Consider the following 27,044-nt stretch of genomic DNA (forward strand, 5'->3'; position numbering starts at 1 on the left):
TCTGTGTTGAGTTTGTATGTGTTTCCTTCAACCTTTCAAAATCATACTAGTAGGTTGATTGACTTCTGACACAAATTAACCCTCGTGTGTATGTATGTATGTGTATCAGTGTGGTAGGGAATATAAGTAAGTAAGCTCCTCTGGGGCAGGGACTGATGTGAATGACTAAATATTCTTTGTAAAGTGCATCTCAGTATGTCTGTGCTATATAAAGTGCTATTAATAATAATAATAATACTACAGTTATTGTATTTCCAGCAGATGGACGCACAAGCAGTAATGCCTTGGAAGGAGATCTCATCTTGTCTACAGATATTAAAACAGAAGATAACATCACACAGGACTCTCCAGGAGACAGATGCGGTACACTAAATATACATCTAGTACCTCACAGTGCAGATATATCATCTGATCCCTCTAATTGTGACCAATGTTCTCCTGATACCTCAGCTTTTGATATACATAGTGCAGCTCATACATCTGATAAATTATTTCCCTGTTCTGAGTGTGGGAAATGTTTTACACATAAGTCAGCTTTTATTAGACATCAGAGAATTCACACAGGTGAGAAACCATTTCCATGCTCTGATTGTGGGAAATGTTTTACAAACAAATCATATCTTGTTACACATCAGAGACGTCACACAGGTGAGAGACCATTTCCATGTTCTGAGTGTGGGAAATGTTTTACACAGAAATCGCATCTTGTTACACATCAGAGAAGTCACACAGGTGAGAGGCCATTTCCATGCTCTGAGTGTGGGAAATGTTTTAGAAACAAATCACATCTTGATACACATCAGAGACGTCACACAGGTGAGAAGCCATTTCCTTGTTCTGTGTGTGGGAAATGTTTTAGAAACAAATCACATCTTGTTACACATCAGAGAAGTCACACAGGTGAGAGGCCATTTACATGCTCTGAGTGTGGGAAATGTTTTACACAGAAATCAGCTCTTGTTACACATCTGAGAAGTCACACAGTTGAGAAACCATTTCCATGCTCTGAGTGTGGGAAATGTTTTTCACATAAATCAAAACTTCTTAGACATCAGATTTCACACAAGAGAAAAGCATTTCTATGAGCTAGTCACATATTTTAAGTTATCCATCTGCAGATAATTGGGATCTGTGTAATTAATATAAAAAGAGGATTGGACATCTAAACAACAATAAATAGTATAGGGCTTGATAAAGATGCATTAAAATAAATGTATAGTATATAATATGCACTCACAGGGGAGGTGACTGATTTCCTCAGCTATGCCGTCAGGAGGTGTTCTGGATGTTCTAACTGAATTCGCTCCACCCATATGGTTTAAACTAATTATTTAAATTCACCACTATCACCTGATATCGCTGTCCAGATAGACAACAACCTTTCACTAAAGCTGCATATACACATAACGATTATAGTAACCAACGATTTTCGTTCAGATTTTCCCTTGAAAAAGTGAACGAAAATCGTTTAGAAAAATCGTTGGTTACTAAATTAATGAACGATTTTGTCAACGATTTTCATGAACGATTAACGATTTTTTAATCATGCATACAGTGAATGGACATCGTTCATCGTTCATTCTGTACAAATTGAATGATTTTCTGAACGAAAATCATTATGTTGGACAGTCAGAATGGATGATGAACTACAAACGGGAGCGCACCTGGATGATTATCGTTCATAGTTTACCCCCAAAAAATGAAAGATTTTTTAAACAATTTAACAACGTCGTTATAGTTAAATTGTTAAAAAAATCGTTACTTGTGTATGCACCTTAAGTCCTACCTACCACCAAGATATTTGTTACTCTCTGTATGACTCTGCTTATGTCATTTTCTACCCTTTTGTTAATCCATATGTGTGTGTGTCTGTGTGTGTGTATATATATATATATATATATATATATATATATATATATATATATATATATATATTTACACAATCTATCTTCGAACATTCTGACATCTGGTTTTTAAAATTACAAATGTGGACTTGTCAGTCTGATAAGGGGTGGTTATTTTTCTTTTTCCCTTGCTTGTTCTGTTTGTGCATGCAGGCAATTGCCAGTTTAAACCTAATAAATTAGATGCAAATATTCTATTTTTATCATTAAATAACATTATTATTAATATATATGAACTCGCTAAATGTTACCCAGAATTATATACAGTTTGATCATTAGATTAAGTTCATTTGAATAAGGACATTGCACACCAGATGGGGTAAGGTAAAGTGTATTTATATAATCAAACAAATTCTCATAAAACAGTATTAATCAAATGCTATCAGTGATGAGAGAGATGATTGCTAAGAAAGCATGGTGGGAGATGGGTTTGTATGTTCTGTGTGGAGGGGATGTTAGTCCGCATGTTCCTTTGTTTACAGGCCTCATGTTGGCAGCTATTTTGACTGCAGAATGCATCCAGTAATTCTTACTACTATTATACATATGCAAACTGAATATTGTATGCCAATTGCTAATACATCAGGCAAACACTGCACCATATAATATTCCAACATGCATAACACAAGCTTATTCCAATATCCAACAATATCATCCCAACACAGACCTCACAATCCCTCCAGAACACATCCAGCATCCACCAGGCCGTGGGGGGAGGGCAGAAGCACATGGACTTCCTTTTGTTTAAAGGCCTCAACTCCCCTAAGGCCAGATATCTTTAAATCATCTGTCCATCAGTGATCATAATTACAATAACTATCACAAACCTATTTGAACTATACAATCGATTATAACTATTATAGTATATAACTTCACAATATTATCATAATGTGGCTAGTAATTCACAACTCTTATGGAACTACAATTACTAGCTGATTTCAAACTGAAATATAGACATTCCATAGACTACAATATTTCCACCAGATTCTATTATATAATATTTCAGAAAGTATAAACTATCAAACAGTGTATAGTACTTATGAGCTTATTACAATATAATTGACCACTACCAAATAGTACAAAAACTCCATTACGAATCCTTTATCACCAGCTGACATCAGACTGAAATGTATATTCTACAGCAAACAGCTCCATCCTAACTCTAACTACACCATATTACAGCTAAACCACAAGAATATACCACTTCCCTAAGCATCTCAGGCCATGCTATTGTTTAAACCACATGGTGAACCATATTAATAAACTATAGCCTCCGTTAAGCACATGGAATAGACAAAGACTACACTATAAATCACTTTACCAAATCACTGCTAACTTGTTGCATATAATCTACTACAGGTTAACACAAACTTGCTATAGACTTACACTACTTGTACAGACATTACATTAACTATCCATATTACTAACTACAGTATAGACATTATTACACAATATACTTAGCCATTTTTCCTGGAGTACTTAGGCCCATTTTTCTCCTATGGCTCCAGCAGCGTGAAAAGAACATGTCCTTGTGTTAGTATCATTGAGCTCTGGGCTCTCTTTGTGAACCCAACCCCTCCTTGCTATTACCTGATAGGTGTATTCAGAAAGGGGGTGTTTCAATCCTTCCTATGCTACAACAAAGGCCAAGGCCTTCTGTGTTGAGGCTATGTGTGAGCTATGGCTATATATATTCAAATGCTATGTGGATTGGTAGAACCAGTTCTTGGCTCTGGGACAAGATAGTCACACATCATGTGACCACAGCTGTATATAAAATAAGTAATTCATTTATCTGACCATAGAATAAGTAATTAATATTATGTCTATAACTGTATAAGAATGTAATATTCATATACGCACTCTAACATTTTTCCCTGTGTCAGTATTGCTGACCTTTGACAGCTGAACTGACATAAGCTTGTGTATTATCATTTTAGCGTATGTGTATGGATCGTACAGGTGGTGAAAGAGAGAGAAAATTCAGTTTGGAGAGAGTCATAACAATGTAATTTTCACAATTCAAAGTAAAATGTAACGAAAGGGCGGAAAATTAATGGTTCTTCCCTGGGTCGCATACCTGGTCGGAAAAAACCTTGTTTTTGTATATATGTGGATTCATGCAAAGATAAAAAAATCTTTCATATGTGAGGCAAACCCTTTCCTAACTTTTATTAACATTTGGAATTAAAAGCCTATAGTTGTTCTTATGATGTAATCTTCGCCAAATGGGGTGGGGATGCACTCCTGGGGTGTTGTCATCTTTGACATCTGTTTTGGATAATCTGCGTCCCAGTTCTTCCGATCTGTGTTCCGTCCGATCATCTTAGGGTTCATGCAGTCATCTGCCAGGAATATCGTCTGTCCACAGCTGGGCCTCATCAGCATCTGAATAAGAAATTAAGAGATATCAGTACTTTTGAATGTCTCCACCTTTCCTACCAAATCTGACGTCTTATCTTCCATCCGATCCACATGCAGGGGTATATTTACTAAAGTGCGGGTTTTTAGAAGTGGAGATGTTGCCCATAGCAACCAATCAGATTTTAGCTATTCTAGAAGGTGCTAGATAAATGTTAAGTAGAATCTGATTGGTCGCTATGGGCAACATCTCTGGTTCTAAAAACCCGCACTTTAGTAAATAGACCCCGCAGTCTTCAGATATCCTGTTGTTGACTTGATTTCCCTATATGGATGAAAAACATATTCTCTTTCGAGCATTAGCTGTCCCTCCCCACCCACTGTGATAATTTATATCTGTCTTCTCCATATTGGAGGTTCCAAAAATCACACATCATTAACCTTGGCGAGTTTTACAGACTGAAATCTCCAAAAATATATACCTAATCTGGGAAATCCTAAATTTTCATCCTTCAAATATAACACCCCCCCCCCCATTTCTCCTGACAATAATCTGTGCATTAATTGTTGAGGAGAATCATAGAAGTCTTGGGCTTTTTGATCCACTTTGACCTGCATTCCGATGTTCAGAGAAAATAGAAAGAAATGTTAGTATACATAATACAGGTATGTCAATATGTAACTAATTCCTATCTATTCCAAACATATAAACTGTAAATAGATACACCCAATTAATTTACTAATAACAGAAAATCACCATGTGGAACCTTTTTAAATATAAGACCATTTAAAAAAAAAAACTTTAATTAAATTTTTCATTGAAACCCTTAGTAATTCCAGGCATTACCACCTCTCCTGGGAAATGGATGTGTATTTCCCTTACTACTACTACTCCTCCTAGGACCTGTGAGTGTCCCTACTGGCCACTAGAGGTAAAACATCAAAATTACAACAGGTGTTTTTGAGAAAAAAACTTACATTCCGCTGAGTTATTGTCACTGCAACGGTTTAAAACAGTATGATCATATCCATATGTTTATGATCTATGGCAATCCCCCTGTTCTGGTGAATTAAACCTCCACCATAGGGTTATCCTTAATACTTACATCACAATTTAACTAGGTTTTACAGGGATTTATAAACACAAAAATATCACATTTGCGCCTGTTACTAACAATCACATGGGATCTCTAAAAACTATTCCTTATGAACTGTTACCACTTACAACAGTTCCGATGGCATTTATCACATACGTCACTTCATGGGATATACATATATTTTAGCTATTAATATTTCCAAGATCCTACAAAACAGACCTTGTCTACCCATCTTCCAATTCCTATGAATGGGTCATGGGTTGCAATATCTACTTTCTACCACTAGGGGAATTTAAGAATACTTTACTCCGATATACATATTTATACCATTATAACTTACCTGTATACATCTGGGATTTTAAAACGAGCAGGATTTTATACCACCTGTCTGTTTTTAACCCATATTATACTATATACAATCTTAAGAACAATTGCATATATCATAAACATTGTTAGAAACAAAAAGGTTAAATCCATTATCACCTGTAATCAGTATCATAAGGACGTTTCCTTATTTACTGCAGTAATGACAAATCCAGATTTCCTTATTTCTGCTTTTCATATGATATCCCTACTTCTAAGGAATATCTCATGTCCAACGTTCTGAGTATTACTCATATCACATTGTTCATCAATATCTATAATGTTACGTATATCGCTGTCTAAAAATCATATTTCCTGCAGTCATATATACTTACCACATGACCTTTTTACCTAAATGAAAACAATTATTCAGACATCCTAACATCTGTGGCATCTTAAATGAAATGATCCATTTTTACCTTTCTTACAGACTTCGCCGACCTGCGATTCAGTCTTTTTCAACCATATTCTGCTTACCAGTATATATATATAGAACGATTATTACAGGACTCATTGCAAACCTGTTATATGATCCAATTAATCACACCCTGCTTAGCAATACATCACCTGATGATTCTAAGCCTCACACCGGTGACACATATATATGTTGCAGAACTGAATAAATGAGTTAAACACATACCTCCCTTTGCGAGTTCCTTAATCTATTTATGGAAATCCATATCTATCTGAGTTATGACTAGTGTACAGGGTCAGACTGGGCCATAGGGGTACAGGAAGCCTCCGGTGGGCCCCACTGTTCCAGTCTGACACTGCTGGTGTATTACTTTTTCCTGTCTGTATTAGTGGAAATGAAGTCCTCAATCCTTACAAGATTGGAGAATTTATCTTACAGATCTGAGATCACACAGCGAGAGTAGCCAATTCACGCCATTACAGGCTTCTCAGTGCGCTCTTCTGCTCAAAATTCTTACCGCGTCGCCAAATGCAGTACCCACGCAGACAACTGTTAAAGACATGCTTCTGTAAGAAGGTAAGGGTTAGAATTAAAATAACAGAATGCCTTACATAAAAACAATAATTGCTAATTACTGCTATTATGAGTCACGTCAAAAAATACCCGTGACATCTCAGATATTCATAAGCATCTTATATCTCTCTGAAAATTGCTAACCTTTCCATACAGTATTCTTACGGATCCCAGACACTGTGTCATCATCGCTTATGCTCTATGCATGTATATCGACCAAAGCTTCATGTGAGCTAAACATGCCAGCTTTCACAGGGCTAATACCGCCCTTATATTCCTTGACAAAACACATCAAGTAACCTGATCATCTTAAACAATGTATTATGCATATACACAAACCTTCAAATCATAACTGTAAGATTATATGTGGTTTACATGTGATCTAATACACAGATAATACAGTATACCACTCCACATGTTATAACTTACTCACAATTGAATTTCTTAACCTAAACTAAATCTATCAACTGCTGTATTGCAAGGATTTTTCAGAAGTACATACAGACTGCACACAGATGAGCACATACCATCTCCACACAGAAAACCAAGATCATGTGTACAGCACAAGTTTCTGTATTGCACCCATGTGTGTGTGCAGTAATGCTCTATATTACACAGATCCCTGTTTTCTGAGATTGTGTACAACCCCCCGTTTTGTTCACAATCAGACATTGAGAACAACAGAAGGTAATGAATGCAAATCATGGTTCACATTGGTGCCGAATTCCAGCTCCTGTATAAATCATGATTATTCACAATAAACATAAAATTTGCCAATTGTAATGCTTGTGACATTATCAGAACACACCACATTGGAAACATCCTGCAATACATTGCAGTAGGTAAGATACTTTTACCATCACTAAATGAATTTCCAATTTACATTCATTTGCTTCAAATATATGAACAATTTATATTTATCAAAAAAAAAGTATTTTTCATATTTGTGTTTGCAGCGATTAATTATGAATTCTCCAGTACTTTAAAAACATGCATTGTACATGTGCCAATGTGTAATGTGTGACCTTAATGCACAAGTTTCACTGCAGATGTACTACAGGGTGTATTAAATAGAATAAACGGAGTGATATACCGTGAATGTATGTGTAAGAAGTGTACATGCGTGTGTGTGTGTGTATGGAGGGATATATGATATACTGTATGTATATTTTAAGGGATATAAATGTCTTCCTGCACTTCCGGCGAGACTAATAGTCTATAGATAAATTGTGGATTGCAATCTATCAGAGAAAATAATTATTTGTGTATGTATGTGCATGTGTGGGGGATGATGGAGCCTCTTGGTATGGCAGCCATGATGTTATAAAGAGATCTATTGTACTAAGTGTGTGTGTGTTTATTTTTTTATGGTTATGTAGTGTGTTATTGCAGATATGATATAGGCAGCACAGAAAGGGTTAATACAGGGTACCTTGAATAACCAGGAGCCTGCTGTTCAGTGTGACTTAAAAATCCTTGCAGTCCTGCAAAATATTCTTGTTGGCAAGAAAAAATGTTAAATATCTTGTGCAACCTTTCAAAAATGAAAACAAACATACTGTGAGGTATATAATTAAATCAGGTATCGCTGGATCGCCATTCTACAAGTGGCATCCTGTGTACAAATAGAATAAATCAAACACAAAAAAATGCGGGTTCTCTGCTTTTTAATTGTGATTAAATACAATTGTAAACAGCCTTTTGTTCTGGGCGCTAATGATGAGGGCGTTCCTTTTCTTTTTCTGTTGTTATTCCACTTTGCTTTGGACACACAGACAATTGCTAGGTTAAACCCAATATATGTAAGGCAAATATTCTATTAATTATTAAATAACTAACATCAGGTTATGAGAGAGAGATATATATGAACTCGCAAATTGCTTAACCAGAATTATATACCCTTTAAATCATTTGTATCATAACATTGCACACTAGGGCCCTCATTGAGAGCCGCTCGCAATTAGCGCTCGCTCGTTCAGAAAAAGGGGGTGGCTATTCAAATGAACTGTACGCTCCTTGCGGTCTGTTGCCGCCTCCATGTCTGAACGAGCGAACAAAACATGCGCTCGTTTATTTGATAAAAACGCCTCCTGGCCGCTCGCATCATACGTCATGTCCGCTATTTATTAGATTAATCGAGTACATCGAACAGCGTATGAACTGCTCGCTATTCTTGTGGTTGGGTTTTCCTACCGCTATATTGCGAGCAGTTTTGACTATAAAACAACCAAGTGACGTGGTCAATGACGCTGCTGTATTAATTATGCACACCCATAAAATGCATGTTTTGACCTTTAAGCACGCCTGCGTTCTGATCTCCACTCCCTGTTTTCAAGCACCTTCCCCTGTTACCACCCACATACGCCTCATTCTGTCACTCAAAATAGCAGGCACTCCCTATATAGCGAACAAACGATTTTCGGCCGCACTGACTGGTTCGCGCATGCGTACTAAAAACCGTACGCATGCACAGATGTGCGAACATCGCTCGGAACGAGTGTACTGCCGCTAACGAGCGGCTCTGAATGAGGGCCTAGATGTGATAAAGTAAAGTGTTTTTATATTCATCAAATCAATCCTCATAAAACAGTAAACTTAACAATATTAGTTAAAATACAATATGAGCGAGAGATGTAAGGGGGATGGTGAGTCTGCATATTCAAGATGGCTGCTCAGAGATCACATCCAAGATGGCTGCTGTGAAGGCATGGTGAGAGTGTGTAGGGGTTGGTGTGGGCTAGGTTCTATTGTCCAAAGCGCATGGTCCCTAGGGAAAACTCCATTTTGAAAACTCCCATAATGCCATGTTCTGTGATAGCAATATAATGCATCCAGTAAATCACATATCTATCCACACATCTCCTCAAAGCTATCTCATAAATATGCAAACTGGATATTGTCTGCAGATTGTTATACTATTTTCACACACCACAACTGTGTGATATCTTCGGACCAAACAGTACATTATATTGTATTCCAGTATCTAATATAGCCATCTTATTCAATGGGGAAAAGTATAATGTAATGCCATTGTCTAACCCACATGGTGGCAGCCATATTTAACAAAACTGCAGACTCCATCTTGGAATGTGGGGGTCATCCTTATCCCATTCAAAGCTGTTATTAATTCAACTTCCATGATATAACACTGATGCCAGTCTATGATTACATCCATGATACTATACAAATTTATTCAGATACTATAACGTTGTATAAGACATATAAACTGATTCCTCTGACCTCTATTATGTTCAGCTATTCAATTTCCATCAAATCTCTCTAGTAAGCACCATATAATAGCTAAAATACCAGTATACAACTCATAGTACACAATTCTATCATAATACTGAAATAACACCAAAACTATGATAGTATTATAATATGATCACAACACTAGTAATTCACAACTCCATTGAATCAAGCACATGGTACAAGGCCCATATCACAAAAGGGAACAACACATGGAACCAAATCTATTGTTTAAATCATATGGTGGCTACTACTTTAACCTACAGCAGGCAGTATGTATGTATATCCCAGCCAGACCTCATCCAGTATGCGTTTATTATGCCGGCGGTCGCTACACTATAGAATCCCAGCGAGTGTTAATTATCCTACGCCAGGAGACCGGCGCCCGGCATCCCGATTGAAGGGATGCCGAGCGCGGACAGCCGCGGGGGGGGGGGGTAGGTTTGGGGTTCCAGGGGGGGACTTAGGGTAAGGCACCCCCCCCAGAGGTTAGGTTTAGGCTAGAGGGAGGGAGGGTTAGGGTTAGGCACCCCCCGTGGGACTTAGGTTTAGATGGCGGGTAAAGGGGGGGTTAGGTCTAGGCACTTAGAGGTGGTTTAGGGTTAGGCACAGGGGGGAGGGTTAGGGTTAGAAACCCCCTGGGGGACTTAGGTTTAGACGGCGGGGAAAGGGGGGGTTAGGTTTAGGCACTTAGAGGGGATTTAGGGTTAGGCAAAGGGGGGGTTAGGGTTAGGCACCCTAAAGGAGGGTGAGGGTTAGGGGGTAGATTAGGTTAGATAATACTTACCTATCGCACGATCGGGATTGCCTTCCACGTCTTGCTGGCGCTGCAGGGATGTGAACCCGGCGGTGTAACATATGTATTCCCCTCATCCATATAATAGACAAAGACTCCAATATGAACATTACTCTCTTTAACAAAACAGACTAGATCACAGTACAGCATATTGCATGTTACATCACAGACTTACGCATATAGTTTACTACTGTTACAAATCGCTACATTAACCATCACCATGTTACTAACTACAGTAGACCTCATTATTACCCAATACCATTATGCCAATTCCATATATTTTAACCAAAACTATGTCCTTTATCCATTAAATATTTCTATCTAGTCAGATACTTAGCGTAGTTTGAGAAGATGTCTCCAGGCCTCCTGGGGACTGAAGCTGCATCTTGGCAGCCTTCTGCGGGGAAGTCCGCTCTGCAAGTGTTCCTGCTCCAAGTGTTCAGCTATATGTTTCTGTAAGAAACCCTTTGTCTGATCTGTGTGAGAATCCAACCATTTTGCTATTACCTGATAGGTGTGTTCAAAAAGGGGGTGTTTGAAGCCTTCACTTTGAAACTCACATCCCAACAGTGTGAGAGCCAGCTGTGTGTTTTGAGTATCTGCTATTTTCCCAGCCTCCCGCCTGCAAGGTGTCGTGCCCATATACGGACATCCCAAACCTATTTTGTTATGTAGAGCCTCAGACAGGAGGTGGTATATATGTGAGAACTGTGGGTCTCATTCAGACCCGCTCGCGAGCGCAGGACGCTCGCAAGCGGGTCGATGGTACCCAAATGCGCATGCGCACGACGGAGGGAGCTCCGTCGTGCGCATGCGCGGGACCCGGCGAGCGACGGGGTAGCCGTCGCTCGGGGTCTCGCACCAAAGGGGGCGTGCTGTCGATAGTGAGTGACAGCACGCCTCCTTTGGTGGGCGTGCCGGGGGCGTGGCTGCCAGACGGAGGCGTTCCCATGGGAACGCCTACCGTCTGGGTCCGGCCCCACTGACATCACTAGTGATGTCAGTGGAAGTGATTTGGGCTCTGATAGAGCCAAAATCACTCCAGGGCTTGCGGCAACGAGACCCTACCGCAGGGTCTCGTTGCAAGCCCGATGGTCTTGACCATCGCGACCATCATCATGGACGCTCGCATAAGCTGTGGGTGGTAACCCACAGCTATGCGAGCGTCCAAGAGGCCGCTCCAAGTTTAGGTAGGAGGGCCCTGATTCAGAGCGAGCGCTCTGGTCAGAGCATCTGGCTCTGAATCAGGCCCTGTGGCTCTAGCTAGGGGTAAACAAATGCTAATTAGACTGTATTGGCAGCTGGTTTTGTCTATTCATAAACTGGTTTCTGTGTTACCTCTTATAAACTTATTCCTAATCTCTCTCTAAAATATGTGATTACATATATATATATTGGTTTTAATATATTCTACATTATATGGTGATATTTTAATATACACACTGTAACATTATGCAAACCCAATAAACTATTGTGTGGCTTTAAGTCTCGTGTTTTACAGCCAATTAAGGATAGCCTGGACTTTTTCTTAGTCCATCTGGTTGGTGTTGACCTCGACAAGACATTTCTTCGATTTGCAGAATTAATTACCTGTTATCGACAGAGTAGTATTTATTTTTCATTCTTATGATAGGATTCTAGGTTTGGGTGAAGATTAGAACATTATCTGAATATATTACCATGGTGACATATAGCATGTCCTGGAAGATCTCAATAATGTTTTGGAAAACTGTAGGAGCACTCTATAAACCATAGGGCACCTGTTTTCCATTTATCCACTTGACTAATCCTGATGAGGTTGTAAGCCCCTCAGAGAGCCCTTCGACTTGATCAAATAAATTAGAAATCAATGGAAGAGGGTTCAGATTTTAAATCATGTCGTTCAGCCCGCTATAATGTTTGGAGCACCCCATCTCCTTTCTTAACAAAGAAGATCCCAGCAATGGCTAGAGAGGTGGAAGGGTGGATAAAACCCCTTACCGTGTTTTATTTGAATGAACTCTGGCATGGACTGGGTTTCGGTAACGAAAAGAGGGTAAGCCCTTCCTCTGGGAGGTGTTTTTCTCTGCATTACATCTATAGGACAGTCCCTGTCTTGGTGTGGAGGTAATGTTTCAGCAGCCTATTTGTTAAACATCCTGGAACTCTTTGTAGGCTGGAGGAATAGCAGGATTCTCAGGAGTAGAGATTGTAGGAAGGACTTCCTCAGATCAGAGTTTGGTACAACAGAAACCTCTGGCCAAGATTTGAAGAGACCAGTCAATATGTGAATTATGCAGACATACAGTTACCATAGAAGTCCAGGGATGACTGGGGGGCTTTTGGGATGATTAGGAAGGAAATTGACTCAGCATAAAGAACAAATATGGAGAGGTTCACCGAGTTAGTCTGTTAAAGAAATGGTACTGCCAGGTGTGACTTCCGTCCAGGTACACATAGATGTTATTGGAACTGCTAACTTATTTCACAAAGTAACTGAAATGAAGTTTCCAGCTGCTCTGGAATTGAGGGAGGCCGGTAAATATAAAGACCCCCAAGAATATTTAATAGTAACAGAGATGAAACAACCCTATTGTTCATTATATCAGGAAAGTAAGTAGAAACTCCTGAGCTGACCTCTCCACCATCAGTTAAGACCAAACATGTCCAGACTTCTTGGACACGAATCTAGCACATATTTGGGACCAGCATAGTAGAGGCACAATTTCCTCTGAAACAATCATTCTCATTCATCATGGGTGAGGCGACAATTACCTAATTGCATTGGTTCTTCAATGCTTATTGGTGGAGGTTGGAAGTGTAGAGCAGGCCGAGCCTTGGGACGCTCCAGTCTGCTCCTCTCCTGAGCTCTTTCTTGGAAGCAGATATCCACATAGTTGCAGAGAGAGATTAGTTTGTCCAGGTTAGTAGGTAGATCATGGGAAGATAATGTTTTTAATACTGTCTAATAGAACTTACCAGAAGATAGTGACAAGCATTTGGTTGTTCCATTGGAGTTCAGATAAGAGTCTGAAACTGCACCACATGTTGCCCCATTGTGAGCCTTGGTGAATTGCAAGATGTCAGATACTGAAGGTTTTGTTCTCCTGGAATATCCTTCAAAAGGTAGCTAGGAAGCTGATGGAGTGTGAGAGGATAACATCAGATATTTCCCATAGCATAGATGCCCATGCCATGTCTTGCCTGGAGAGCAAGAAGATAATGTGGGCTATTTTTGTCCTGTCCATAGGAAAGTACAAAGTAAATACCAAATTGGTTAAGGAAACCCCAACAGACCTTAGCATCACATCCTGATCAGGCATCGGTGGTGCACCTTGGTTACTGATGATGCATATAAACGGTAAGATCTGTACCACCAATATTTTGAAAGATATCTTTCAGTGAGTCATTCTGCCACATCTCTGAACAGGCAAAGTTGACGATATCGTTCAAGTTGGCCTGCATGCATGGACGATGAAAGATATCTTTATCGTCCATGCAGGAATGTGCATCATTGGTCGTTGACAGGTTGGTAAGTAAATAAAAATTAACAATATGAATGATAACGATATGAACGATATAGTTATTGTTCATATAGTTCGGTTTATCGCTCTGTGTGTACGCAATATGAGACTTACTTGGATTGCATCCACATGAATACACAGGTGCTGTAGGAACTGCATAAATTAGCCTTGATAGGTTTCTTGTTTTTCCAGTCTGCTGTTACAGCACACTTGTATACATCAGATGGCTTCATGAAACTAGCTATGCCCCACCAGCTCTCTATTGACTGGCTGCTAGTCAATGTCAGAAGCTTTGCCCTCTGAATCCCACAATCCTTTTATGCTGCACACACTCCAGAGCAGTCACATCCATGTAGTGCAGCTGTCTAAAACCTTTCCTGTAGGAGACAGCAGAATCCTTAACCCTGTCTGCCCTTTGTCCTAGGGAGAATGTCCTGTTCTGCACATCAGAACATGGTAAAGTACCCTCTTTGTCACATACCCTTCCACTTTACTTGGTGAAGCGGGCTCTATCTGGAAAAGATCTCCCTTTTCCCAACAGCCCATCTCTTAGCTTTGCCAACTTTATCGAATCAGAATGGTAACTGATGTAACAGCGTGTTAGCCATTTGCTGACTTGTGCGGCTGCTGTGCACCGCCCCGAGCTGGGTAGAGACATCGGTCTCATTGAGCTCTGTGGACGGAGCCTCAGCATACAGGACGGACCGGAGTTCCTACGCTGAACACTTTTTTACAGTTTCCACGTCTTTATATTATATACTGCAGTGATCAAATAGCTTGATTATACCATCTATATGTGGCTACTCATATAGAACACTGTCAATTACTGCATATTGCACCCTGATGGAGACATTGTTTCACATTTAAAGTGTCTTTGTAACAATGGAATTTTCTCTTTCCCTGCAACACATTTGGAATATCGATACTAATTAATATATGGAGGACTCTATCTATTTTTATTTATTTTTGGATCGCTCTACATGTCATTGGGAATAATCTTACAGTTTTTATATAAGAATTATTGTCTGTATAGGCTGAATAACACCTATCCTGTTTTTTTATGTTAATACTTTATTTATCTATTTTATGTCATAAAATTATTTTATACAGATACAGGTTGAATAAATATTTCTATATTTACATCATTTCTACATTATTGTTGTGATTGATATAGCGCAGTTCCTGGTTCATATATTTTTTTGTTGCTTCTTTCAAATCCCTCCGTGCGACCTCCGAGGATTTGGACCAACGTAACCTGTCCAGTTTATTCTTTTCAGAAAGTCTGTTAATGGACAGACTCTAGTGGCAAAGTTTTGAATGAATCGCCGCTAGTAACTGACTAAATGCAGCTAAGATTTCCTTTCTGGCTTAGGCCATTCCCTCACAGCTTCCCACTTATACATCTGGGGTTTTACATTTCCCCAGCTGACCATATAGCCAAGGTACTTGGCCTATGACATGGCTATTGCACATTTGGCCGAGTTTGGCACAAGACTGTGATGTCTCAAAGACTTTAGAACAGTCTCCACCTTGGGAAGATGGTTTTACCAGTATCCATTTCCCGCTGGAATGTGGATAGTGCCCCATGCAGGCCAAACGGCAACATATGGTACTGAACAGCCCTTCTGTGTCACAAAAGGCTGTTTTGGGATTGGCTGAGGTCGTGAGTGGTATCTGCCTGTACCCTTTTGTTAAATCCAGGGTAGTCAAATATGGACTACTGGCCAGATTCTCCACCAGCTTATCCACACGTGGCATTGGATAGGCATCGAACCTGGACACCTTATTCAATTTCCTAAATTAGTTTCAAAAGTGAATGGTACCAGGACTATGGGATTTTTCCACTCACTAGTGGATTCTTCTACTACCCTGAGTTACTACATGTTCTTCACCTCTCACTTTACTGCAGCCCTTCTTGCCTCAGGTATTCTATATGGTCGTTGCTTAACTATAGTTCCTAATGGAGTAACAATATCATTGTTAATTATCTTGGTGTATACCCTGGAATAGCAGAAAAATATCCTAATTCCAAGCTACCATTTCCATTTCTGTCTTTATGTTGGTGCCAGGGAAGACTCTATGGGAACTAACAAGTCCTCGGTTTTGAAACAAGAACAATGGTATGATCCCAGCGTGAATAAAAAAGAGCTGCCTATGCTCAACAACTGAAAAGAAACACACACCAGATCTTAATGGTATAAACAAACAATGGATGGCAGTCATCGGCATGTGCCTACCTAACATCTGCTGTATGCGAGTGGAATAAATTAGGGGGCATCCACGTGAATCACTTTATAAGGTGGTGGATATGATACATTTCTCTGAAAAGAACTGGTGGTTACCACTAGTAATATTTGTAGAGCCATTTATGTGACTGTGTTACACGAGAAAGTGTTTTTTTTTCATGTTTATACAACCTTCAGTCATACACTAAAAGAAAAAAGAAAGGATACTCCCACTGTCCATCACAAGGGAAGTGACATCCATTTTCATTTGGTTTATATGTTACATTGAGCACCACTTGCTGATGACTGTCATCCATTGTATGTTTAGTTCTCGGTTTTTCATGGTTTCACATATTCCAATGTTAGTATCAGAGTTTCCTCCCCCCATGGCTGTAACAGGTTGATGTGATATAATTCCTCTATTTGCCGTCTACCCAGCTGCCGTACTCGATAGTTCACAGGTCCTACAGCCACTATCCCTTCATAAGATCCATTGCCAATGTGCATACAATTTACTCTCTTGGGTGGGCACCAGGACAGGTACCTTGTCACCTGGATTAGAGGTGTCTATGGTGGCCCTCCTAACCCCTCTTTTGCCACCCCTGTGCTTCCTTTAGTTGTTGCTTAACCAATAAACCTATCCATTGTAATCAGTCATACAATTGGACCACAAACTACCACATTTGGTTCCTGGGTCCTGCTGTTCCCACCCTTCTTTAAGAATATCCAAATTTTCTCAGGGTTGCCTATCAAATAGAAGTTCAAAGGGAATGAACCCTGCTGACGCCTGGGGCACCTCCTATACTGCAAACATGAGGTAAGGCAACAGGGTATCCTAGTTTTTTTGTTTGTTTGTTTGTTTGTTTTTTGAGCCACGGCTCGCCTAATCATTTGTTTATGGGTCCTATTCAACAGCTCAACCAATTTATCTGTCTGTGGATGATAGACCGAGATCTGTAGCCTCTGTACCACCAGCAACTTACACAACTGCCCTGATCAGTTAGTATTTCTTTTGGGATTCTTAGACAAGTAGTAGTAGCATTTTTTCTATTGTACTTAATATTCCGAAGCAGTATTTCCACAGGACATCATGTCGCTAGTCAAGTACTACCGCCTGGGCTTCCGGCATATACACATAGACCCGCTGTGCTTTGCCCATCAAATATGGAGCAAATTGTGTCACGCACTCTTCTATTGGCTGTCATGACCAGAGTTTCGTGGCATGGAGGTTTGTGGTCCTTCTGGCGGAGGAGCTGGCGTGTGGTGACTGACATTGCGTGTATGCAGAGGTCTGCCAGCATTGGGCCATCCTGGCAAGGGTAAGTCTAGTGGCGTCTCTGCGTCACGGCTGTCTGGGTGCCACCATGTGACATAGCAGGCCAATCGTCTGTGGGTCACCTGCTCTCTCTGGCCTATCACGTTCCTTTACTGGGTACTTAAGGATGTTTGGAGTGCCCTGTAGTTGCCAGTGCGATGTGTTCACACCGTCAGCTGTGAGAGAGTTCTCTTGTGCTCCTGAACCTCAGACTTGTGCTCCGGTGCTTGCCCTAGCTCCTTGTCAGCCTCCGACTCCCTGCATAGCCTGCACCACTCTGCCTTGCCTTGTCTAAATCCCCACCGCCGGCTTCCCGACTGTGCAGTCCTGGCATAATTACTTACGACGCCCGGCATACCGAACGAAGGTAAGCCGGGCGCTGGGCATGGACAGCAGCGGGGGGGAAGGTTAGGTTATGGGCTCTCGGGGGGGACTTAGGGTTAAGCACCCCCAGGGAGGGTTAGGTTTGGCTGCAGAAAAGGGGGGGTTAGGTTTAGGCACTAGGGGGGAGGTTAGGGTTGGCAAAGCGAAGGCTGAGAGATGGGAAATTATTCCAGATAAAGAGCCCGCTTCACCAACTAAAGTGGAAGGGTATGTGGCAAAGAGGGTACTTTGCCATGTTCTGATGTACAGAACAGGATGCTCCCAGGACAAAGGGCAGACATGGTTATGGATATTGCTGTCTCCTACAGGAAAGGAAAGGTTTTACACACAGCTGCACTGCATGGATGTGACTGCTCTTGAGTGTGTGAAGCATAAAAGGATTGTGGGATCCAGTGGGTGGGGCTTCTGACACTGACTAGCAGCTGGACAATAGAGAGAGCTGGTGAGGCATAGCTAGTGTCAGGAAGCCGTGTGCTGTAACAGCAACTGACTAGAAAAACAAGAAACCTATCAAGGCTAATTAATGCAGTTTCTACAGCACCTGTTTAATCATATGGACGCAATCCAAGTAAAATCTAAATAACCAAGCTGCACCACCAATGTCTAATCAGGAGAGGCCCAGTCCACCATTTTTGGCATCCAGGCTCTGCTAAGTCCTGTTAGGGTTTCCTTAACCAATGTGGTATTCACTTTGTGCTACAGCCTGGGAACTTCCCTACAGACAGGACCAAAATAGCCTACATTATCTTCTTGCTCTCCAGGCAAGCCATGGCTTTGTCATCTATGCTATGGGAAAGATCTGACCCTATCCTGTCATACTCCATCAACTTCCTAGGCCACCTTTCAAAGGATATTTGATCATCCCTGGAGAACGAAGTCTTTAGAATCTGACATCTTGCAATTCATCGAGGCTCACAATGGGGCAATACGTAGTGCAGTGTCAGACTCTTATCTGAACTCCAATGGAACAAACAGGTGCTTGTCACTATCTTCTGGCAAGGTCTATTAGGCAGTATTAAAAACATCTTTCCATGAACTACCTATTAACCTGGACGAACTAAACTCTTTCTCTGCAACCAGGTGGATCTCTACTTTCAATAAAGAGCTCAGGAGAGGAGCAGACTGGAGCATCTCAAGGTTCGCCCGGCTCCATGCTTACAACCTCTACCAACCTGCATGGAAGAGCCAATACAATTAGGTAATTCTTGCCTCACCTCCGATTAATGATGATATTTTCAGGAGAAATTGTGCCTCTACTATGCCGGCCCAAATATGTGCTAGGTTCATGTCCAAGGAGTCTGGACATGTTTGATCTTAATTGATGGTGGACTGGTCAGCGCAGGAGTTTCTACTTGCTTTCATGATTTAAGTAACAAACAGGGCAGTTTCATCTCCGTGACTATAAAATATCCTAGGGGGTCTGTATACTTACTGGCCCTGCTCAATTCCAGAGCAGCTGGTATCTTAATTTCCTTTGCCTTGTGAAAGGAGTTAGCGGTTCCAATAACATCTATTCCTATCTGGACAGAATTCATAGCTGGCAGTACCATTCTTTAGCATACTAACTTGGTGAGCCTTTCCGTATTCTCTGTGCTCAGTCAGTTTCCTTCCTAGTCATACTTGGACTTCTATGGTTACTGTATGCATAATTCACATGTTGACTGGTCTCTTCAAATCTTGGCCAGAGGTTCCTGTTGTACCAGACTGTGACCTGAACAAGTCCTTCCTACAATCTCTACTTCTGAGAATCCTGCCATTCGTCTAGCCTACAAAGAGTTCCAGAATGTTTAACAAACAAGCTGCTGAAACATTACCTCCACACCAAGACTGGGACTGTCCTATAGATGTACTGCAGAGAAAAACACCTCCCAGAGGGCTTACTCTCTTTTCATTACCGAAACCCAGTCCATGCCAGGGTTCATTAAAGTAAACACAGTAAGGGGTTTTATCCACCCTTCCACCTCTCTAACCATTGCTGGGATTTCTTTGTTAAGAAAAATGGAGAGCACCAAACATTATAGCGGGCTGCACGACATGATTTAAAATCTGAATCCTCTTCCATTGATTTATGATTGATTTGGTCAAGTCAGAGTGTGACCATCCTCACTAAACTGGCTCTCTGAGGGGCTTACAACCTTATCAGAATTAGTCAAGTGGATAAATGGAAAACAGATGCCCTATGGTTTATGCAGTACTCCTGCAGTTTTCCAAAACATTATTAATGAGATCTTCCAGTTACCAGTGTAGTATATTCAGATAATGTTCTAATTTTCACCCAAACCTAGAATCCTATCATAAGAATGTAAAAGAATTACTACTCCTTCAATAACAGGTAATTAATTCTGCAAATGGCAGAAATGTCTTGTAGAGGTCAACACCAACCAGATGAACTAAGAAAAAGTCCAGGCTATCCTTAATTGGCTGCATAACACGAGTCTTAAAGCCACACAGTAGTTCATTGGGTTCACGTACTATTGCTGCAAGTTCCCACGAAGATATCTAAGAGTGGTCTCTTTATTACGGCCCTTACCAAGAAGGGTACCGAACCAGTAGATTGGCAGGAAAGTGCCAACAAAAACAAGCCTTCAACTCTGCACCCATCCTCAAACAATCTGACAACTCACTCCCATTCTGTTTGGAGGTAGATGCATCATCAGTTGGAGTGGAAGTAGTTCTCTCCCAGAGGGTGGCAGATGGCATATTTCACCCCTGTGGGTTCCACTCTAAGAAATTTCTGCCATCCAAAACTAATCTATTCCTCTGGTGACAGAGCTGCTGGCCATGAAACTGATTTTAAAAGGAGTATAGACATTTTTTAAAGGAGCTTGATGTCCTTTAACCATCTACATTGACAGAAAGAACCTTCTATACCTCATGTCAGCCCAAAGTATGACTCGTCCCCTGGCTCGATGGTCTTTGTTCTTACCACTCTTTTACATCTATATCTCCTTTTGCCCTGGACACCATAACTGTAATGTAGACTCTCTATCCATGGTAGGGAATGAGGAACCATCACTAGAAGAGAAATGGCATATTCTCAGTCCTGAATGAGTGACAGCTGTTACACAGATTTTCACACCTCACAGGAATGCTTGTATTCCTCCTAGACACTGGAAACAATACGCTATTGAGGTTGAGGCGGGGATGCAGATGCGATCTACGGGACTCTGTACACTTGCAAGGTAGTTGCGGCCCCTCTCCCTCCTGTTGTAGAATTGCCTCCCTTCACTGTATTTATATCCGCTCTGTGCGGTTACTACTAGTGACACACACAGCTGCTGCCTGATATCTCCTGCCGTAGAAGTGATTTTACTATATCTCTTCCATGTCTCCCCTGAAAGTATGAACACATGAGATTTCTTTTGGAACTTATTCACTCTGCAAAAATATACATGGTATACAGAGGTATACTATTGAGTAACGTTGAAATTGAATGGGACACTGGCTATATTGCAGGTGTGGACTATAACCATTGAGTATCTTTTAGACTGGTATATACCAGAGTATTCAGGATCCACCTCCTTTAGATACATCAGGAGTACAAATTTGTTACTTCCTACAATTTAAGAATCTTTTGTACAATTTATATGTTGTATTGATGTATTTTTATTGATTATCCATTTTTTTTATTGATTATTTTTTATATATGTTTTGACTGGTCAAATTGATGTATTATGTTATTGTGTGTGTGTGTATATATATATATATATATATATATATATATATATACACATACACATATACAATGTTTGTTTAATATAAAATGATTTTGTAAAAAAAAAATTCTAGCCATGATTTTTTTCTCTTATTTAATTAGCGCAAAGGATTATATTAGAGTGATATATAGAGTAACGTAGGAATAAGAGGCAAACGAGACAGGACATATGTGTAATTATATTGTTATAGGAAGCGAGTCTCATCATGGATTACAGTCGGAATGAATGTGGAGAATGTGCCAAGGTCAGTGATGAAGGAATAGTGAAGGGGAAGTATCAGAGTGTTATGGGATTAAGAATGAGTATAAATAGATGAGAATTCTCAGTCATATGAGTGGTGAGAAAAAATGATACAAAGCTAAGATATCAAGCACTTTGTGGTCACCTATTTCAAATGTTTTCAACCCAATGTCCCAGGCAATTTCCAGCAGGATAGTTACTACTGCTGCCCATTCCAAGCATTCCATGGGCCGAGCTACCCACCTTAAACAAATACACCAGCATCTGTTCGCGAGAAGATTCATTCTCCAAAATGGCCCACTTCATACCACTCTGAGATCTTCCTTCTACTCCAGCTCAATTAAATATATTCTGTCTTTGGCTGTATAATTGAAATAGTCCCTGATCGCCATGTACAGTTTGTGGCCAAATTCTCATCTCAGGATAACTGGTCCGAGCTTCTCCCTTCAGCCGAATTCACTCACAACAATCACTGCCATGAGTCATCCTCTTCTATTCCAATCCATACAGTCCATGGTATGCCTCTCCAGGTTCCTGCCTTCTCTTCCATCCCTCCTCCTTCAGATCCTGCTGCCAAACTGCTACGCCATGACTTGTCTTCTGCTAAAAAAAATTGTAAGCAGATAAGAAAAGGAAAGCCATTCATGAAGTATGCCCCAGGCTAGATCGGCCCTTTCAGTATATCTTGGGTCACCAAACCCATTTCATAAAAACTTTGTTTACCTCCGGATTCCCAACTCCTTCCACATAGGAAATAAAGAAACTAAAGGACTGTGCTACCTGGTATCACTTCCGTGTCCTACAGGAAAGATGTGAATCCATTATATAGGGCACACAGATATTGTTAAAACCGAATTAGAATTAAATATAGGATATAAAATATATTTATATACATTTGCTGCTGTATAAAATCAGGAGGTCTCCTGAGATCATGTAGAGCATAAATAATATAGAAAATAGCCGCAGAAGTATAGATGATTGGTATTAAACACTGTCCGATAGGGTATATCTAACAATGATAACATTTATTCACATTTAGCATAGAAAACGTATAGTACAATTACATATTGGTAAAATATATAAAATAAATGTATAGCCATGACCAATAGGTTATTGACAGAGTCACTTGATGTCTCACATAATAATGACCTGCAGGTAGGTAGAGTACATGTAATATTACAGTGTCTACTGTGAATAGTCCCAATGTAACTGGCAGTAGGATACCCGGGGTGTTGGATTAGTGCCTCCAGCTCTGTGCAGTCCCTCCTGGGTGACTCCTATATTGCTGATGTTTGGATGATTAGGACTTGCATTGGACTAGCAAAATGAAGTATTACATCATCATCAGATGGCAGTCTTTAGCTTTATCCGATGTTTAGGTGATGAATGATGAAGTTACCGTAAATACATTTGGGTCCGGAGTCTGTGATTGAAGTCGGTCTAACGCGTTTCTGTATGATACAGCTTCATCAGGCATCCGAGTCACCCAGGAGGGACTGCACAGAGCAAATATAAATTTTTATATGATTTTTTCTATATCGGAATAACAAGTCAGCAGTCATTGGCATATAGGTATCACACAGTCAGCAGCAGCTACATGCATGTTTCGGCTTCAGTTCTGAAAGCTAATTATCTCATCACAGCATTCACTTTATATATCATAGCTCATTACAGTATTCATAAGTAACCAGTGCCAACATGTAATCCGTGTCCTCAATCTGCCTCTTGTAGACTGTAAAGTGACATTACCTAATTCCTATTGCTTGTATGCAAATGTCCTAGGCTGTAACGCAATGTCCATAGGTCCAGAGTCCTCTTGGATCCCAGGAATGTCTCATACATCATACAGGGGATGGGCTCTCAGCTAACACCGTGCCAGCTTGGTTTGGCTTCTCTCCACAATATCAGGAAATGAAGGCACATGGTCAAACGGGGCTGGTTATCTCACACGCGGGATCTTACACAGCAAGGTGGTCATCGTGATTGTGCTTAGTCATTGGTGTGACCCACCAGTACAGCTCTTATCTATGGGCTCTCAGATGGTCACACAGGGGTGGTTATCTCACATGCGGGATCTTACACAGCAAGCAGGGTGGTCATTGTGATTGTTCTTAGTCATTGGTGTGACCCACCAGTACAGCTCTTATCTATGGGCTCTCAGTCACACAGGGCTGTTTATCTCACACACAGGATCTTACACAGCAAGCAGGGTGGTCATTGTGATTGTTCTTAGTCATTGGTGTGACCCACCAGTGCAGCTCTTATCTATGGGCTCTCAGATGGTCACACAAGGCTGGTTATCTCACATGCAGGATCTTACACAGCAGGTTGGACATTGTGATTGTGCTTAGTCATTGGTGTGACCCACCAGAGCAGCTCTTATCTATGGGCTCTCAGACAGTCACAGTTTATGTGAGTCTCAGAATCATGATTTATAAATCACTCAGCTTAATGGCATCTTGGAAGTGTAAAATACAAAAATTCTATAATATGTATATTCTATATGTAAAGATTTATTAACTTAAAACATTAATTCTAGATCAGATATATATGGTAATATTGCCTATCAATATTTGTATCACTTATAATCATTGCAAGGTTATTTTAATAGCTTAATTCACGTTCATACAAATGGTTTTGATCATAAGGGAAATTATATTTTCTCCATGACAGCCGTCACAGAACATGTGCACCACCGAGAGGACAACTGGTCACTATTCCAACTAACAATGTACTATACAAAAACGTTCAGGTCAAAAAGTGTCGTAAATACTAACAATCAAGTGCCACACGCAGCTGTGTTACCCCACATGGAGTCAGACAGGTACGTGCAGCGTTTGGTTTTCTTACATGTTACCAAACTCTTTATCTCATATTTTTGTAGGTTTATAACAAAGCTCATATTGTCCTTTCTGTGATTTCCTCACTACCAAATAATCTTCATCTCCTGACATTGCACATTACTGGTGGTGTCACCACTGTGGGAGGTGACAGTGCAGGACATACTGAGGACATTCTGTACTTATCCTGTGATGTCCCTGTATTATTCCGCCATTACTATGTACCCTGGCCTTGATTCAGAGCCGGACGCTCTGACAGAGCGCTCGCTCTGAATCGGGGCCATCCTTCCTGATTTTAGAGCGTGCTCCTTGCCGCTCGCATAGCTGTGGGTGACTACCCACAGCTATAGCGAGCTGCCAAAAAGATGGTCGCGATGGTCAAGACCATCGGGCTTGTGACGAGACCCTTGTGGTAGGGTCTCGTCTGCCGCAAGCCCTGGAGTGCTTTTGGCTCTATCAGAGCCGATAGCACTCCCACTGACATCACTTTTGATGTCAGTGGGGCCGGCCCCAGACGGTAGGCGTTCCCATGGGAACGCCTCCGTCTGGCCAGCCACGCCCCCCGCACACCCACCAAAGGGGGCGTGCTGTCACTCATCATCGACAGCACGCCCCCCTTGTAGCGAGACCCATAGCGACGGCTTGCCCTTCGCTATCCGGGTCTCGCGCATGCGCACGACGGAGCCGGGTCCGTCGTGCGCATGCGCACTGGCCCAACATCAACCCGCTTGCGTGCGCTCAGCGCTCGCAAGCGGGTCTGAATTAGGCCCCCTGCTCACATCCTTATTCTGCTGTGGATATCAGGAGCCTGATGCACTTAATGGACATTACTGTTAGTGGTTTATACCAGGACCAGCAGCTTCCTGTGTCCCTACACTAATTACATTATCTAATAATGTATAAATTACATAAGTGATCATGATTTTACTGTCCTTATATTGTAGAAAAATGTAAATAGTAGGTTAGAGGGGATCTAATTAGAAGGAATCAGACATCAGACTACTGTAAGGAGATTAGAGATCCATTTACCAGGAAACACAACCAGAGAATACTGGATCCAGTGAGATAAAATCAGAGGTTACAGATGTCATTATATCACCCATCTCACACCATCACTTACAGCCCAGTCATCACATGATGTCATAGTTTCTCACTTCCCATATCACATCCCCAGCACATTGCCCCTCATTCAGTGGCGCTCGCAAAATGCAAGCGGTCGCTCTGAATGAAGGCGGCCGTTTGGGTTTTGAAGTGCGGCCTGGTCGCCAGCTAAGCACCCACAGCTTTAGCGACCGACCAGGTTGATGGTCACGATGGTCAAGACCATCGGGGCTTGCGACGAGACCATAAGGTTGGTTCTCGGCAACCGCAAGCCCCAGGTAGTTTCCTGCTCTGATCGAGCAGGAAGCTCTCCACTGACATCACTGCTGATGTCAGTGCGGCCGCCCACAAAACAGCAGACGTTCCTCCATTTGTGAAACCACCCCCCCGCCATGCCTACAAAATGGGGCGAGCTGTCACACATCCCCTGGTGTTACTGTATAATGTCACATTCCCAGCAGTCACCTCTCCAGTCAGCAGCTGAATGATCTTGTTGGTGAATTCCAGGATCTTCTGGTCATCGTGTCTCTCATGTATCAGTGAGTGAGGTGGAGGCACCGTGATGGGGCTCTGGGTCCTGCTCAGTCCTGACACACAAGGTCCGCTGCTGGGTGTCTCATGCTCATCGGATGTCTTCAGTACTGTATAACCCTGTGTATTGGGGGAAACATCAATGGAAAGGTCACTTAGACTCCATTTAAATGATAAACAAAAAAGAGACTAGGCGCTCTATTCCCAACACAGGTACAGTGGTCTAATGATATTCCTTGTCCACAGCTGTGGTCTGAAACCAGCCTCATTTCAGAAAGGAGTCACATGATCGATTCTCCGCACGTGTGACATGTACTAAAGACTGGTTCCTCACAGCAGGACTATCTACAAATATAATATGTAACACTCTCAGACATGTAACACTGAGTGACCAATAAGTCTCCCCTTTCCCCCAGCCATAGAGCCCTGCT

At 41.2% G+C, this 27,044-nt stretch overlaps 1 protein-coding gene across 1 annotated transcript in view; it reads left to right on the forward strand.

Moving 5' to 3' along the window:
* LOC148508100 (uncharacterized) overlaps positions 1-27,044 on the forward strand; it is a 186,045-nt gene that overhangs the window by 5,470 nt on the left and 153,531 nt on the right. Inside the window, 1 exon segment of the mRNA XM_088445156.1 lies at positions 244-1,060. Within this exon segment, the coding sequence (XP_088301282.1) occupies positions 244-1,060 (817 nt within the window).

The sequence above is a fragment of the Taudactylus pleione genome, unplaced genomic scaffold, assembly GCF_031769625.1.
Source record: "Taudactylus pleione unplaced genomic scaffold, aTauple2 ptg000377l, whole genome shotgun sequence".
NCBI classification, from domain to species: domain Eukaryota; kingdom Metazoa; phylum Chordata; class Amphibia; order Anura; family Myobatrachidae; genus Taudactylus; species Taudactylus pleione.